This window comes from Nerophis ophidion, linkage group LG03 (genome assembly GCF_033978795.1).
Source record: "Nerophis ophidion isolate RoL-2023_Sa linkage group LG03, RoL_Noph_v1.0, whole genome shotgun sequence".
NCBI lineage: Eukaryota > Metazoa > Chordata > Actinopteri > Syngnathiformes > Syngnathidae > Nerophis > Nerophis ophidion.
Window position 1 is genome coordinate 47,424,399 of NC_084613.1, and position 16,438 is coordinate 47,440,836.

The 16,438-nt window shown below is 38.8% G+C and overlaps 1 protein-coding gene across 1 annotated transcript in view; it reads left to right on the plus strand.

Annotated features, from left to right (window-relative positions):
* The window catches only part of akt1 (v-akt murine thymoma viral oncogene homolog 1), a 94,789-nt gene that overhangs the window by 51,848 nt on the left and 26,503 nt on the right, over nt 1-16,438 (plus strand). Inside the window, exons 3-7 of the mRNA XM_061895422.1 lie at nt 9,506-9,634; nt 11,697-11,808; nt 12,090-12,216; nt 13,860-13,991; nt 14,122-14,187. Coding sequence (XP_061751406.1) covers nt 9,506-9,634; nt 11,697-11,808; nt 12,090-12,216; nt 13,860-13,991; nt 14,122-14,187 — 566 coding nt within the window. The remainder of the gene's footprint in view (nt 1-9,505; nt 9,635-11,696; nt 11,809-12,089; nt 12,217-13,859; nt 13,992-14,121; nt 14,188-16,438) is intronic.

Sequence of the window (16,438 nt, forward strand, 5' to 3'; positions counted from 1 at the left end):
AAAAAGTAATAATTAAAAATATAACCAAGCTTGTAGCCAACATGGCGAAGCAATTCGAGTGTAGCACTGCTAGTCAAACGCCAGCCAATGATTTCAAAATTATATCTAAATGGGGGACATTAATCTATGAAAATATGGAAAAGCTGGCGTGTTTGATAGAAAAACACCTCAAAAGAGGTTCTGTGGATGTCCGCTTTCCAAGGTAAATGTGGTATATTACTATTACATTGCTTCATAAAACTAATGTAGTTGTTTGTAGTACATTTTAATGTATTGTTTTATTCAATATTTCTTATCTAAAACAGGGTTTCCCCAGTTTGCAAAGAGACCCTTGGCCATGGGGCATGGCTAAGGGAGTAGTGGTGCGTGGCCATCATGATTTATCGCATATTTTGCACAATTTTCTATGATACATTTATTTTCTTTAAAAGGGCTTGAAAAAATGTATACAAGTATTTAAAAAAAAAATCTGTTATCAATTAGTATTAACATATGTATTTTTTTATTTTTATTTTGTATTGTTCTATTTTCAATTGTTGCGGTTTGTTGTACAATGTACTTTGTTGAGATTTTTTTCAAGTGTCTAGAGACTTATACTGCCTTTAAAACAAACAAACAAAAAATGACGAGCAACAAATCAAACATCTTTTCCTGGTTTGTAAGAGTATTTGGAGACTCCTGTTGTCCATGTTCCCAACGAACAGCGAGCCACAGAGAGCATGTCTGGCATCACTTTTGCTTCGCTCTGCTGTGAGCCACTATCTTCTTAATATTTGCACATTGAACATTTTCTACATTGCGTTCTGCGGTTATATCTCGGATGCATGCTCTCTGTACTGCAGACAATCCCGTGCATGTTGCCTATGTTATCACAACATTCGGTTTTGGCAGTGCTGTTCTGGTGATCAAAGTATTTTTTCGGTGGTCGAATTTTTGGTGCATCACTTGTCAATAGTGCGCAAATATTAGGTTATGTAAAGTATATCCATTCATACTGTAACAACCTGCTGGTGTTAACCGTTAATGTTTGTGTGTTATTGATATTTTTTCCCATGATCTTGAAAACACTGTTGATGAAGTAAAAGGGAATTGCCTTAAAATGAGGAAGTGTGATTGTGTGTCTGTACGGAGACAATTGTGTGTGCACGGAGGAAATACGTTTTTAAATTGGGCTTGTTGTATATATGATTGACAATGGTAGTTAAAAAGAGCGTCAGACTTTGTGTGACATCTTCTGAAGTCTACAATAATATGTTACTTAAATTTGTTTTTACGCAAAAACCCAAAATTATAAGGTGTGACAGCGTTTAATTTTGCCGTGGCGGTGCACCGCAATCGGATACATTAGGGGGAAACCCTGCTAAAAGTTAGTTGTTTTTTAAAAGGTGTGTTACATATTAAAATTGTGGTGTTTTGGAGGGGGTAATCACCAATAAAGTTGATTTCAATTCACTTCAATGGGCGTCGGTGATTTGAGATACAAGTGTTTTAAGTTAAGAGCGCCGTCACAGTACCATCTAACTTGTGAGTTAAGGCACTTCTGTATCTGGAAATGAGGGAAATTCAAAATATTTTTTTTTTTCAGAAGATTAAACAGTTGGCCTTACTATAACATGTCCAATGCTGTTTTTTCAACAACATAAAAGGAACAACAGCTTTGACTATTTTTTTTGTTCGTCTAAACGTGGCTTAAGTAAACACCAAAGGGCATATGAATACTCAACATTTTTGTTGTTCAAACTGCTGACTTTCCGCAAAAAGAAACCGCTGACATATTTCTCTCAAGTCCTTCACTTTCCCCCATGTGATTTTACTTTAACAATGTCCAACTCTTACCGACAAATCCATGTCGGCTTCCTCCTATAAATTAAGTACATTTGAATTACTATAGCTTTTAATTCCGCTCTTCACTGCATTGGCAAGTATCTGGTATAGAATGGTTTCCTCGCATGAGTGGATAACGATAGTTTTCACAGATGTTCACCTGTAAAGTTTTAACTCTGTCCTTGTGTCATCTCCGTCAGCATACCGCATAAGATTATAGACAATAATGCACTTTGAGTCGGAATTGTCATGTAAACAAATATAAAAGCTTTCTCTTATGCACAGCTGTGGCAGAACCTGTTTTCTTTGCCTACCTCGGCGTCAATATGTTTGGGGGCATGGAGGGTGTGTCAGTGGCAGGTTGGAGCTGTACATGTGAGGCTGTGCAGCAGTTGGCAAATAAAGATAAATTCTGTTTGTTTGGCAGTGGTTCTCAGTTCATTATTTTCCACTTTGCCCAGTGCGGATCCCCAACCTCAGCAGCTGCTTGTCATGTAAAGACACTCTATCAGCACTTGACAGCTCTTCCTATAAACAAGCATGGCGTGTACACACATCGCTTGCAGTTCTACATATGCAGCAAACATATGAAGTGATCTATCTCACTACTCTGCCCAGTTTTCTGCGCTCTATGAAGCTTTCTCGCCCTCCTCTACTTAAATCATCTCTCATCTGGTGTCAAGTCAGTCTTCTGTCTCACGAGCAATTTCATTGAGTAATGCTTTACCGGCAATGCTTGGATTCTCTCTGTTTTTTTTTAGCTAACTCTGGGTCACAGCAGTTTCTCACTAATGTTTGCTATAGGCCTTGTTACATTGAAGGTTGTCTAAGTTGAAGTCGAACTGTGTTTTGGCCAGTTTCCTGTTTTGGAGATCACATCGACGTCTAAAGAATTTGGTTTGTTGGAAGGCTTTGATGATGAGCTAAAACCAGAAGGCTCTCGTATTTGTCTCATTATGAGATCCATTGTCTATTGTCAGCAGTCCATACTATGTTCCGTACTCTAAACGGGATGTATTTAGAGTGTACTCTGCAAAGCACTGACGACAGGTAGCGTAACCTTTTGAAAGTCAGGGCCCCTCACAATTGATTATGTCAAATGGTGGATGAGGCCTTGTGTTTGTGTTTTCATGAGGCCCATATAATCTCTACACGTGCTCTCCTGCGTGTTAACACTAAAAAAGCTTAGCCATCAGTCTCACTTTTTATGATGTCAGAGCAGAAGAGCTCTGAAGGGCCGTGTGTGGAAAGTGGAAGAGGAACTTGGTGTAAATAGGAAGCTGTCAGAGTTGTCTTTGTTGATTAGGCAGACAGGAATGGGGGGCGGGGGGTTGTGTAGTCTCAGACAACCGGATGAGACCGCTTCCACTTGTTCCTGTGATCGGTTTTGTGGTCAAAGACGGGACAGCTACTAACGTAGTTCGTCTAATATAAAGTCATAGCTTATAAACGCATGTCTCCGAAATTCAAATATTCAACACAAGTTCAATTGATAGTGGAACTCCTGAGGTTTAACAATAATGGCCTGTGTGTGGTTTATTTCAATTTTAAAACATTATTCACATCACAAATAGAGGACATGTGATGTATTTCTTGTAGGGTGAAAAAGGCTTAAAGGCGAATTGTAATTGTGCCTATCATTCCTAATCCTTGTGTAAGACAAAAACACGTGTTTTTCTTTTTTATGCATTCTTAATGTTAAATAAATGCAATCAAGTCAGCTAACAATGGCGCCTATGGGAGTTGCTCTATTCTGCCTATAAAAGCCCTGAAAACATCCAAACACATCCATTAGAGTTTTATATACTACATACTGTAAGTATATTTGTAATGTAGTAACGGGCACAATATTAATAACAATTAATATTTACGTAATTGGATCATTTTAAGCATATGTGGCATATCAATTTAAAAAACGCATCACGTTTGCTTTTTCCCCCACTACATCACTGATTTCTGCTTACTGCAGATTTCATGGGAGCCAACAAACATAATAAAATATCACTTACTGTGCAACGTCTGCTGTCATTAGGTTTCATAATTCGGATTATTTATTGTTATATTCCAGTTGAGATAAAGAATGACTCATAATCCTCCCAACGAAAAGGGGGGTGGAACCAAGCGTCTTTTTGTGTCTTTCTCGCAATTTCAGGGTCTAAATTGGCCGTCAAAGTGTACCAACATGTCAGATTACATCCTTGTCTTTCTACTATCAAGGTGAGAGGCATGATTTATGATCTACAATAAACTTTCACGTGTAATGGAAGCCAAGGAGCACCTTACCACTCAATAATGTAAACATTGGCACACACGCTAGTTGTCACGGTACCTCTATAAAAAGTTTGTCTGAATTAGCGCTTATAATAACAATATCACTAGTACTTGGTTAATATTATCGCAAAATGTAAATGGAGTATTGTTTGTGCATTTTGGCCGTTTTTTTATTTGAATTTATGGGCAAAAAGGAAGACCTCCCAATGGCTCCACCGTAAGCGGACTTTTATTAACGTTTATGTACGAGTTAGAATGCATATAAAAAAATATTGTCAACATGCCTTTCATAATGATTGTGAACGATAGGCATAATTTAAAAAAAGAAGTCAGAGGGGTCTCAGAGGGGTTAGTGCATCTGCCTCACAATACTAAGGTCCGGGGTTCGATCCTGCGCTCGGGATCTTTCTGTGTGGAGTTTGCATATTGGTGGGTGGGAGACTTTAGCACGTAATTAAGACGTCAGCACGTAAAAAAGACCCAGGAGGCCCACAAAATGGCACATTGTGGAGAGACAGTCAGAAAGTGGCTTTAAGATGGTCTGTAAAACAACATCTATGCAACATTGTGACCAAAGCGCCACCATTACATGATATGTACACCACAAATAATTGTTTTAAATGTAGAAAAAAAATCCTAATATCACCCCTTTCAAAATGTAATTCAGCGATGATATTACTGGCAAGTATTGGAGAGTGAGGCTTTTAAAGGCGTTATGAACATACATGAGAGTTATAACACAAACACCACCCAACTGTACTAAATATACAGCTAACTGTACATAATTCCACAACAGAAATGATATATAACAATGTGCAAACACACAACAGTGTGGGTTACAAGATGTGAAAATAAATACATTAATTAAAAAAATACACATAGAAGATAGTCAATATAAATGTTAGGGATGTGTACTGAATTCTGTACTTTTTTGCAACGCCGGTTCTACCTGGCAATGATTCACGTAAAACACAAAGCTGTCATATTACGCTTACTCCCGGTTGTCGACTCTGCCGGCTTTTCAAACTTGGCAATCGCTCCAGCAGCACTGAGAGTGGATTCACCAAACTACCTCTGGGTAATTTTTCGATTTTCAATGCCAACAAAGAATTTAATTATTTTTAAAAAGTCATGCTCCGCTTTTTTAAAACTGTGCTATTTTGATGCTAAAATCCATTGGCTTTGCTATTGATAGGCTACTGATCAGCCTTAGCGGTTTTACATGTCGATTTCAACAACTCCAAATTTGTTAATGAAAACTACAACTACAACACACGTTACAATCAAACCGCCTTTGTGTAATAAATACAATACTTACAGTATTAACATTTTTAAGGCGCAAAAAAACACCATACAGGCATACACACTTGTACACTCTTGCAATCTAACTGTAATTGCAACTTAATGTCATACTTGTATCTGATAATATGATGATGACAAAACCAGACATAACAACAGGACAGCAGTTATCATAATCACGTAATTTTTTAAATGTTGCCATAAAAGTTAGATTTTATTATCAAAAACAATTATATGTATTAACCCACTCAGAAGTACCAAAAATTGGTACAGTACCGTTGAGTACCGGTATCAATTCCCAGGTATCGAGAATTGGTCCCCTATCAGTTCAAATGTGAACAGTAACGATACCTAGTAAGTATTAAGTACAATTACACAAACATCAAGTGAACTGCATTCTGACTCCTAAAGATCTTAGAGTGAATTTAGAGCCCAAGTGTTACATTCTTCCTTGTCCATGTGCTGTGTGTGGCCTCTCCATAGTGACCAGACAAAACAAAATGCCATTATATGATTAAGGCACAGGTCCATTCCTCAACCAGTCTAAAAACTAAGAATGGTGAACCTCCATGTGACTGAGACCACATCAGTTAGCATATATGACTGTAGATCACATTCTTTGTGGCTGCGAAAATGCGACACCTAAATACATATCCACATTTCTCAATACTTACACAACATCAGGTGCACACAGTCAAACACCCATGTTATTTACACACAAGCACACAGGTGTAAATGTAAACACACTTCACCCCCAAATGTTTACAAAATATTGTTAGATTTTTAAAACTGTTAGTTGCCGCTATGGTATATTTATTTGTTTGTGATGATGGTATCACATTATGATGTCTTAGCATTGTGCGCATAATGTCCTCAGTGTAGACTGAGATCATAGCTGGGGAATATAAGTCAGCCAATAAACTGACCACAGTTTGAGAGACCAGCTGGAGCCCAACTTAGGAGACCTGGCCAAAGAACGGCAACTCATCTGTGTGTTAAAACAGCTGACACTTCAGTGACTACTAGTATTCTTACACGTTATATTTTGTGCAATACCTTTGTTGGCACCAAGGCGATAAAGGGTTAAAAAGACCAATATGTGACAAATTACATCTGGTGTAAATGGGATATATTTTTGGTACAAAAGTGCTAAAAAGATGAACAATGACTATGTCCTGTGCCATGATGAAAAATATAAGACATCTGCTTCAGACTGAGGACGAAACTGCATTAGACTGTGGGACAGATGTTTTGTCTTCCAGCCAATGTTTTCACAGTATCTCTTGATAGCTAATGAGTGCTTCACCTCTTATCCGGTCAACTCGGCCAGAATGTCCGCACTTTACTTAAGTGTCCTTTTCCTTTAGTTTTCATTTTTGCATCACATCCCAGAATGCCATTTGGACTCTTGTTTATGTCATTTGGGCTCAAAATAAATGCAATGCAAGAGGAGGAAGTTCATATTTGGGAGATGTGAAAAGTGACATTGGCTCAGTCAGTGGAAATAATTTTTTTCCCTTTTAAGATTATTTTGAAAGACGTACACAAAAATTGAGAGACTGAAACTATTAGCTGCTGTCTGTTCAGTTATCAGTTACATTAGTCACATGTGTGGTGTCAGAGGACAACAGAAGCTCATATTGACAGATCCCCTATGTCTCCCGACACACACACACACACACACACACACACACACACACACACACACACACACACACACCCACACACACACACACACACACACATCATTTGTGTGTTGGAGGAAATGGGGCAATTAAAGACAGCTTTCTCCGACTCTGCATGGGGCTAATACTGTATGTGTCTCCATAATTAAAAATGAATTACTCTTTTCCTTTATACATATTCAAGTCCCACTGCACGGTGTGTCACTGCTTTGCTATGGTTTGTAAGATAGTTTTTCCCCATCTGCACAACATCTGGCGCAGCATTTCCTGAAGCATCACCGATATAAATTGAGTTTTTTCTGAGAGGGACATGCATGGTTAGAAGTTACGGATGTTGTCTTGAACTCAAAGTGAGCTTTTGGCACAAGTGGTGTTGTTGTTTACAAAATCACTGACGGAAAATCGGCATCACTCAAAACATACTGGTCAGATGCACCTAACAGTCAGGACACCTTATGCTGCACTAGAGATGTAACGATAAACGGTATTATTTATAACTGGAGTAAAACTCCAAAGGTTTGTATTATCGTTTTAAGTTAAAATGATCAAAAAAACATGAAAATTCCATATTGTTACATCCCAATTTTTGCAACATTTGTGGCAAACTGCAGTGTCCGCTAGCTTTCTGTAAGGGTTTTACATGATTGCAATCACCTTTTAGAAAATAAATCAGCAAACTGACATAATCCACAAAACATGCGATCATATAATTGAATGCGCACCTTTTAGAAAATAAATCAGCAAACTGGCATAATCCACGAAACATGTGATCTTATAATTGAATGCAATCTCCAAAAATGTAAAATTTGCAAATTTAATCAAAATGGAAAATTGCAAATACCGTATTTTTCGGAGTATTAGTCACTCCGGAGTATAAGTCGCACCTGCCGAAAATGCATAATAAAGAAGGAAAATAAAACATATATAAGTTGCACTGGAGTATATGAATTGCATTTTTGGGGGAAATGCATTTGATAAAACCCAACACCAAGAATAAACATTTGAAAGGCAATTTAAAATAAATAAAGAATAGTGAACAACAGGCTGAATAAGTGTACGTTACATGAGGCATAAATAACCAACTGAGAAGGTGCCTGGTATGTTTACGTAACATATTATGGTAAGAGTCATTCAAATAACTATAACATATAGAACATGCTATACGTTTACCTAACAATCTACCACTCCATGAAATCTTATACGTCTAGTCCCTTACGTCAGTGGTCCCCAACCACCGGGCCGCAGAATAATTTTTTATTAATTTTTATTTAAAAAAAATGTATATATATTTTTTTTATTTTTTTTTATTAAATCAACATAAAAAACACAATATACACTTACAATTAGTGCACCAACCACAAAAACCTCCCTTTTTCATGACAAAGAGAAAAAAAAAAAAGGATCCCCCCTGGGCCGCGGGACAAATTTTTAATCGTTGACCGGTCCGCGGATACAAAAAGTTTGGGGACCACTGCCTTACGTGAATGAGCTAAATATTATTATTTGATATTTTACAGTAGTGTGTTAATAATTTCACACATAAGTCGCTCCTGAGTATAAGTCGCACCAAACTATGAAAAAAACTGCGACTTATAGTACGGTAGTTTTTTTTTTCTCAAAATAGTGCAGCCATAGTGTTAAGTTTGTTTAATATCAGCGCAGTGTATGATGTTCTTATGGAAATGTATCCATAAAAATACTTACTGTATGTTGAGCGCTGTCCAAAAAAAGGCTAGGAATTGCAAAAATAAACAAACATTAGATTACCTTGTTGCTGTACCTCAGCTATGGACACTGCAGTAATATACTCCACCGTCTCCACTTTGCTGCAGCGTTGCTGCTGCCCTTACTCTCTGCTTTAAAAAAAAATATGTCTCCTTAAATTTGCTAATAGTCAGTCAAAAAAGTAAATGAAAAGAGATACTCATTCTCCTCCATTGTCTTGTTCCGACTGATGCGGTGTGTTTTTAAGTTTCCTCTTACTATTTTAAAATTGAAAATTCAGTCTGTCTTTTGGTTGTTGGGTAATTTGTTTTTCGACCATTATAATGTTAAAACTAAGGGTCTGTGACATCAATCACTGCTGGAAAGGAGACAGACAGGGCAGAAGAAAGGGTGCTGAATTGTGCTAAAAAACATTTGTCCTGCAGCTGACCAACAATAAAAAGAAAGGTGGTGACAAGATGGTAATTTTTGTGAGTACTAGAACAGCACAGTAATTATTACAGTGCAGTGTGGTGGTTGCATCACTGGGAGGAAAAATAGCAGATAATAATAATTTAATAACAAAACTGAACCATTAAAACCACTACAAAAATAAAGTTTGAAAAAAGTATACATTCGTCATGAATATGTTGTGTTGACTGTATTGCTTTGTGAGATTAATTTTCTTCTCCTTAATGATGTCATTTTTGTCTTCGTATCAGGAGAATACATCAAGACCTGGAGGCCAAGGTATTTTCTTTTGAAGAGCGATGGTACATTCATTGGCTACAAAGAGCGACCACAAGATGTCGACCAGCTGGAAACCCCCTTAAATAACTTCTCTGTAGCACGTGAGTATTTGCTTTCACAGAAACTGCTGCATTTTTTCCTCTTGATTCTTGGCAACTAGTTTTTTTTTTTTTATCCATATTTGCATTGTTGTAACAGTTACAGGATGTTCACAAACAATTCTCACAGAAAAGTGCTCTGTGTTTGGAACAGTTATTAAAGAGCGTGTCCAAATGGATGTGGGATTGCAGTATAAAAGTGAATGATCTTGTCTCCGCATGTATATTAGCAGATATGTCGCGCTGACATTTGTGTCATATTCGCTTTGAACTTGCATTTTTGGCTCCTGACATTAATACATTGGAATGTCTACTCTGTATGCGTCTTCTCCAACTCTCTACTGTGCGCACAACAATAAATTAATATAAAATTCTCAGAGGCATGGCATGATCCATCCTTAAAAAGTTGCTGTGAGAAGTCTGCCAATGACTGAACTCAACAATTAAACAGCCACACTGTTAGTTGAAATGCTTCCTCTTAGGCACTTTTGAGTTATTGTGGCTATTAGCCGCCTGACTTCTATTTATCTGCTCTGAGGCACTGCCGCCATCACTGATTGCTTTTCTTTTCGGAGACCACGACATGAGGACACACGATGCATCGCCGCTGTTGAGGGTGCAGCAGCTGGATCATGTTTCAGCCCCGATAGATCCATATTGGAGCTCAGTGGTGGTCCATTCGGCTGCCCTCCATCCATCAGGCTGAGGGCATTTTATGTTGCATTACGACATATTTACTGATATTTTTCATTTGGAAACAGATGTTTGATGTAAAAGAGGATCAGAAGGAACTCCCTTCTCCAAAATTACTATATTAATATATTGTTTATGAATTGCTTACTAGACACAGTGTAATCTCTATTGTTGGAGAAAAAATTAGGGATGTGCTGACCAATCGGCCACCAATCAGTATCTGGCGATTTGCGTGAAAAAGTATGTGATCGCCATTGTTGATAAATGCATTTTAATGATGATGATAAATGCCATTTCCCTCTGGCTGACACTATTTATTTTTAGTCTCCCGGCTGACAACAGCTCGTTGGGAGCTAATTATGTATCTCGATACACAGTGTGGAGCCGCTCCTTTAAACTTATAATCATCACCTTCATTACTGCAAATAAACTGCATTTCTTTGGATCTTAAGTATTACTGGAGGATGAGGTTGAACATAATAAACACAGAGAAAGATAATAAGGATCACGTTTAAACATTATGTTGGTATTGTTAAACTGTCAACAGCACTCACCATAAATAAATGTAAAAATGTTTAGGTAATACATGTGATCGGTATCGATATTGGTATCAGCCGATCTCACTCTCGGATGGTTGATACTGGCATAAAACCCTGATCAAAACATCCTTAGAAAAAAAAAAGTGTCATAAATTGTATTGCACAGTGTAAAGTAACTGATCAAGTCTTATTTTTGCAGAGTTTATATCTCCTCTAAAACTGTCAAATCGAGTTCTACAAAACAACCGAAGGTTACATAAAAATACTGAAAAAATCGAATAAATTCAAATCTCATGAAACTTTATGAAATGTTTTCAATTAAGTGAGCATCTAATAGATTCACTCCACACATGTCTTAGTGATGCCACCACAGAAGAGCACCAGTGATGACGACCAGAACACAGTATTGTGATGTAGTAGTAGTAAAAAGTGGTCTGTCCTGTCTGATTAAGACAATATGGTTAAAGTAACAGTAGTGTAAATCGACAGTATTCATTATAAAAGAAGAATGGAGTGTACACTACAAGGTCAGATGTTTTTTTAATGCATACATTTGAGAAATGTAAAATAAAATGCAATGCTAGTGAGTTGCAATGCATTCCAGATTATTTCTTCATTCTTATAAAACAAATCCTATTTTAAATAGGCTGCCAAGTCAAGTGTCAAAGGTGGCTTTCTCCACCAAAGTACAAGTTTTGGTTTCCAAATTGGTCAATGGTGTGTGTGTTCTGGTAGAGATTAAGACAAATGGCTATAACTGTGGGTTTTGCTGTCCCCTTTTGCTCCCCTGTTCCCGGCCCCTCTCTCTTCCCCACTTCCCGTTTTACGGTCAGAATGCCAGCTGATGAAGACAGAACGACCCAAGCCCAACACATTTATCATCCGCTGCCTGCAGTGGACCACTGTCATCGAGCGCACCTTCCACGTAGAGACCCCTGAGGAGAGGCAAGTGAGAAGCTTGCACCTCTTGGCTCACAGAGCAGCAAAAGACAAATCATGTACAGGGTACCTGTCCCTGATGCTACAAAGCAACAGAAACGTTGTGTTTTCTCCCCCTACGCTTGGAACCATTCAAATACATGAGTTCAATCATTATTACGCACTTGCATTTTGTCCACTTGGCAGAACTCACGCTTAGAATTGCCCTTCTGTCGATAAGAAGACAATTATGTGATTTTGGTAAATGGGCTGATGTAATCTTTTCTGCTGCCTGTGCCTTACCTTAGGGAAGAGTGGACAAAAGCTATTCAGGCAGTAGCAGAAGGCCTGCAGAAACAAGAGGAGGAGATGATGGACTCCTCTCCGGACCCCATGGACATGGAGGTCTACCTGACCAAACCCAGACACAAAGTGGTATGTCTCATTTTGCCTGCTGCAGCCTATGCTGACACATCCTAGTGTCCATAAACAGGAACAATTCAACCATTAAAGGCCTACTGAAACCCACTACTACCGACCACACAGTCTGATAGTTTATATATCAATGATGAAATCTTAACATTGCAACACATGCCAATACGGCCGGTTTAGTTTACTAAATTGCAATTTTAAATTTCGCGCGGAAGTATCATGCGGTATGATGACGCGTGCGTGTGACGTCACGCATTGTAGAGGACATTTTGGTCTAGCACCGTTCACAGCTGTAAGTCGTCTCTTTTCATCGCATAATTCCACAGTATTATGGACATCTGTGTTGCTGAATCTTTTGCAATTTGTACAATTAATAATGGAGACGTCAAAGAAGAAAGTTGTAGGTGGGAAGCAGTGTATTGCATTCCCGAAAGATGACGGTGAAGCTTTACTATGGAACAGAGCGGTCAAGCGAACATGGTTCCCTACCACATGTCAACCTAAGGTTTCGTTGAGAAAATGGTGGTAATAAGTCGGCTCTTACCGTAGACATGAGCGGAGAGCTTGCATCGTTCCTCCCCGACCGTCGGATGCTTCCACCGTGGAGGAGGGGGAAAAAAATCTCAGCCCGGCCACACTGGCTGCCTTCGCCTCGTCGAGAAACGTGGCTTCCCTCGGAGACACTGGCGGTCACCACACCCGTGGCCACACCCCTCCGACTTTCAGGTTGTACATGTAAGACCATATAATCTCACTAAAACACTAGTAACACAATAAGCAGATAAGGGATTTTCCAGAATTATCCTCGTAAATTTGTCTAATAACATCTGAATCGCTCTGCCGTCTAGTTTAGTTAGTTTTTTCTAGTCTTTCACTCTCACTTTCCTCATCCACAAATCTTTCGTCCTCGCTCAAATTAATGGGGAAATTGTCGTTTTCTCGGTCCGAATCGCTCTCGCTGCTTGTGGCCATGATTGTAAACAATGTGCGGATGTGAGGAGCTCTACAACCCGTGACGTCACGCGCACATCGTCTGCTACTTCCGGTACAGGCAAGGCTTTTTTATTAGCGACCAAAAGTTGCAAACTTTTTCGTCAATGTTCTCTACTTAATCCTTTCAGCAAAAATATGGCAATATCGCAAAATGAAGAAGTATGACACATAGAATGGACCGGCTATCCCCGTTTGAATAAGAACATCTCATTTCAGTAGGCCTTTAAGTGTTTCCTTGTTCTGTTTTGGCCTTTACGCTACGCCTTGGTTTCTTTCCCCACGTGCACCGCACCAGCCAACCTGCCTTCAACGCTTGTCCGCTTCTGTGACTTTCCTAACATCAGCTCTGGGTGGCTTAGCACCAGCTAGTATGTCTACCAGCGCCCCCAAACCCCACACATGTGTCATGACATTAAGGTCCGAGGCCCTGGATCGGATGTCCCTCACACAACCATTTCTAAAATTCTAAAGGGTTGAGGGTTAACTGAGACACAGCCACATATAGGCTAAACTATTAGAGTGGGAATTACACAGTGGTTGAAATAGTGCCTTGAATGCTCCTGTGTTGTTGTCAGTAGTATTGTATGTCCTGGCTAGTTCGAGCATGAGTTTGTTTGTAATCAGATGCTGCTTTCTGTCCTCCGGCTCTCCAGACTATGCACGACTTTGAATACCTCAAACTCCTGGGAAAAGGCACTTTTGGAAAAGTTATCCTGGTAAAGGAGAAGGCCACGGGACGCTACTATGCCATGAAGATCCTAAAAAAGGAGGTGATCGTAGCAAAAGTGAGTGGTTGCCAGTGAGATAGCAAAGCAGAGAAAGGACTTGTTGGGGGAGGACTTTGGCATAATGACCTGATACCTAACTATTGTGTTAAGTTAGGCAAATGTTCTTTGTGGATTTATTTATTTCCAGGATGAAGTGGCGCACACACTCACAGAAAACAGAGTCCTCCAGAATTCAAAGCACCCATTTTTGACAGTAAGGAACCTCTTCAAATCCTGAACTTTATTTTACCAATGTCAAGCTCTTCAGTAATTTCATTACATTATTTTTTTATTTTATAGGGACATTGCACAATGCATGTATTGCACAGACCAGGGGCCTCATTTAACAACAGTTGTGTGGCTTTCCTACTAAAAATAGAAATGGTCATGATAGGAAGAAAGTGAAGAAGAAGATACAGTGAATGTGCGTGTGCAAAATTGACCTGGGGAAAGTAGTGCTTCATGCAGCACCCCGTTTGAAAAGATAGTCGCTACAATGATACCCAAAACTTAAGAAGAGGTGGGTGACTCTGATTACCCCCAATATGAATATAATCTGTGCAATTTACAACAAAATGTGTTTAGATTACAGTCTCATGTGGAACCGTAATCCCCACTTGGGGTACAAAATAGATGGATTGATTTGTTTGAAAACTGTTTGAAAACTCACAAAGGATACAGAAGACGTTGACTCTTGTTGGATTACTCAGTTTATCAAAATACAGGAGAGCTTTTTGCGGTATCAGCCAAATATGTGACATCGTCCTCAGTCTCTGGTGCCGCGCCTGAAATGACCAAGGAGTCACAGGATCACGTTTGACAGCAATGTGTGGCAAAATGATTGTCTAGATCAGGGGTCCCCAAACTTTTTTGACCCAGGGGCTATATTGGGTTAAAAAAATCTGATGGCTATATATGTATATATATATATATATATATATATATATATATATATATACAATTTAAACTGTCTTTTCCTTAAACTGAACAAAAGTCATATGTCCACTGTGCTTAAAAACTCTACACTCGGAGTCTAATTTATGTTTCCCCAACGATTTTGCCATTTTTTCCCCTCCTGCACTATTTGACTGAAAGATTGCGCATTTGCCGGCTTTCTGGCACGAGCGTGATGACGTCCCGCTACCGCAGGGAACATACATTTTTAGAAAATATGATTTGCTTGAGCGGCTAGGAGACCCAATTACAAGTGGTAGAAAATGGATTGCTGGATGGGCGAAAAAGGACAGACAAAAAAAAATTAATAAATACCTTTTTTTTTATTTAGTCGGAACTACCCGCGGGCCGGATTTTGACGCTGGCATGCCATATCTGCCTAGTTAACAAGCGGTAGACAATGGGCTAAAAAGAACAGATTAAAATATATATATATATATATATATATATATATATATATATATATATTTCTTTTTTTTTTTTTACTTGGTATTACCCGCGGGCCGGATTTTGGATGCTGGCGTGCCTTATCTGCCTAGGAGACCCAGTAACAAGCGGTAGAGAATGGATTGTAGAATGGGCGAAAAAGGACAGATTAAAAAAAAATTAGAAACAAAAAATAAATAAATACAATTTTTATTTACTTTTTAGCCAGGACTACTCGCGGGCCGGTTTTTGGACTCTGGCGTGCCGTGTCTGCCTAGGAAACTCAGTAACAAGCGGTAGAAAATTGATTGATGGATGGGTAAAAAAGAACATTTTCAAAAAATAATACCGGTAATTAAAAAAAAATATATATATATATTTTTTTTTTTTACTTGGTACTACTACCCGCGGGCCGGATTTTGGACGCTGTAGTTTGGGGACCCTTGGTCTAGATAAATTGATAGACAGTATGTCTTCACAAATATTAATACGAATATCAATCAATCAATGTTTATTTATATAGCCCTAAATGACTATTGTCTCCAAGGGCTGCACAAACCACAACGACATCCTCGGTAGAGCCCACATAAGGGCAAGGAATATGAAGCATTAAATGCAATGCAAAAAAGGTCCTTGCTTTGATTTTATTTTATTTTTTTAAGTCTCAAACTGTTGATGATAAAGCATTCTACAGACCTGCTGCTCTAAATAAAAAGCAGTTTGGGCCAATTGCTGTGGATCTAAAATTGACATAATTATCTACTCAAGAGAAGACTGGTACATCTAACACGTGCTTCATCACATGAGTTCACAAACTCTCTAAACGTTGGTGGTGCAAGGGTGTGAAACACTGTAGACATTAAAATTACGTCACAATAAAGATAGGAGAATGTTTTTTGTCACATGAGTGGCTCTTTAATACAGACATGGAAGTGGTTGGAAAACTGCGTTACTTAAGTGAGGCCAGCTAGGGATGTTTTCAGAGGCAGGAACTGGGAGTCTAGTCAGGATAGAGTGAAAGATGAATGCAGCAATGTACAGAGATATTCTGGATGAAAACCAACGCTTCCCATGTTCCCAACCAA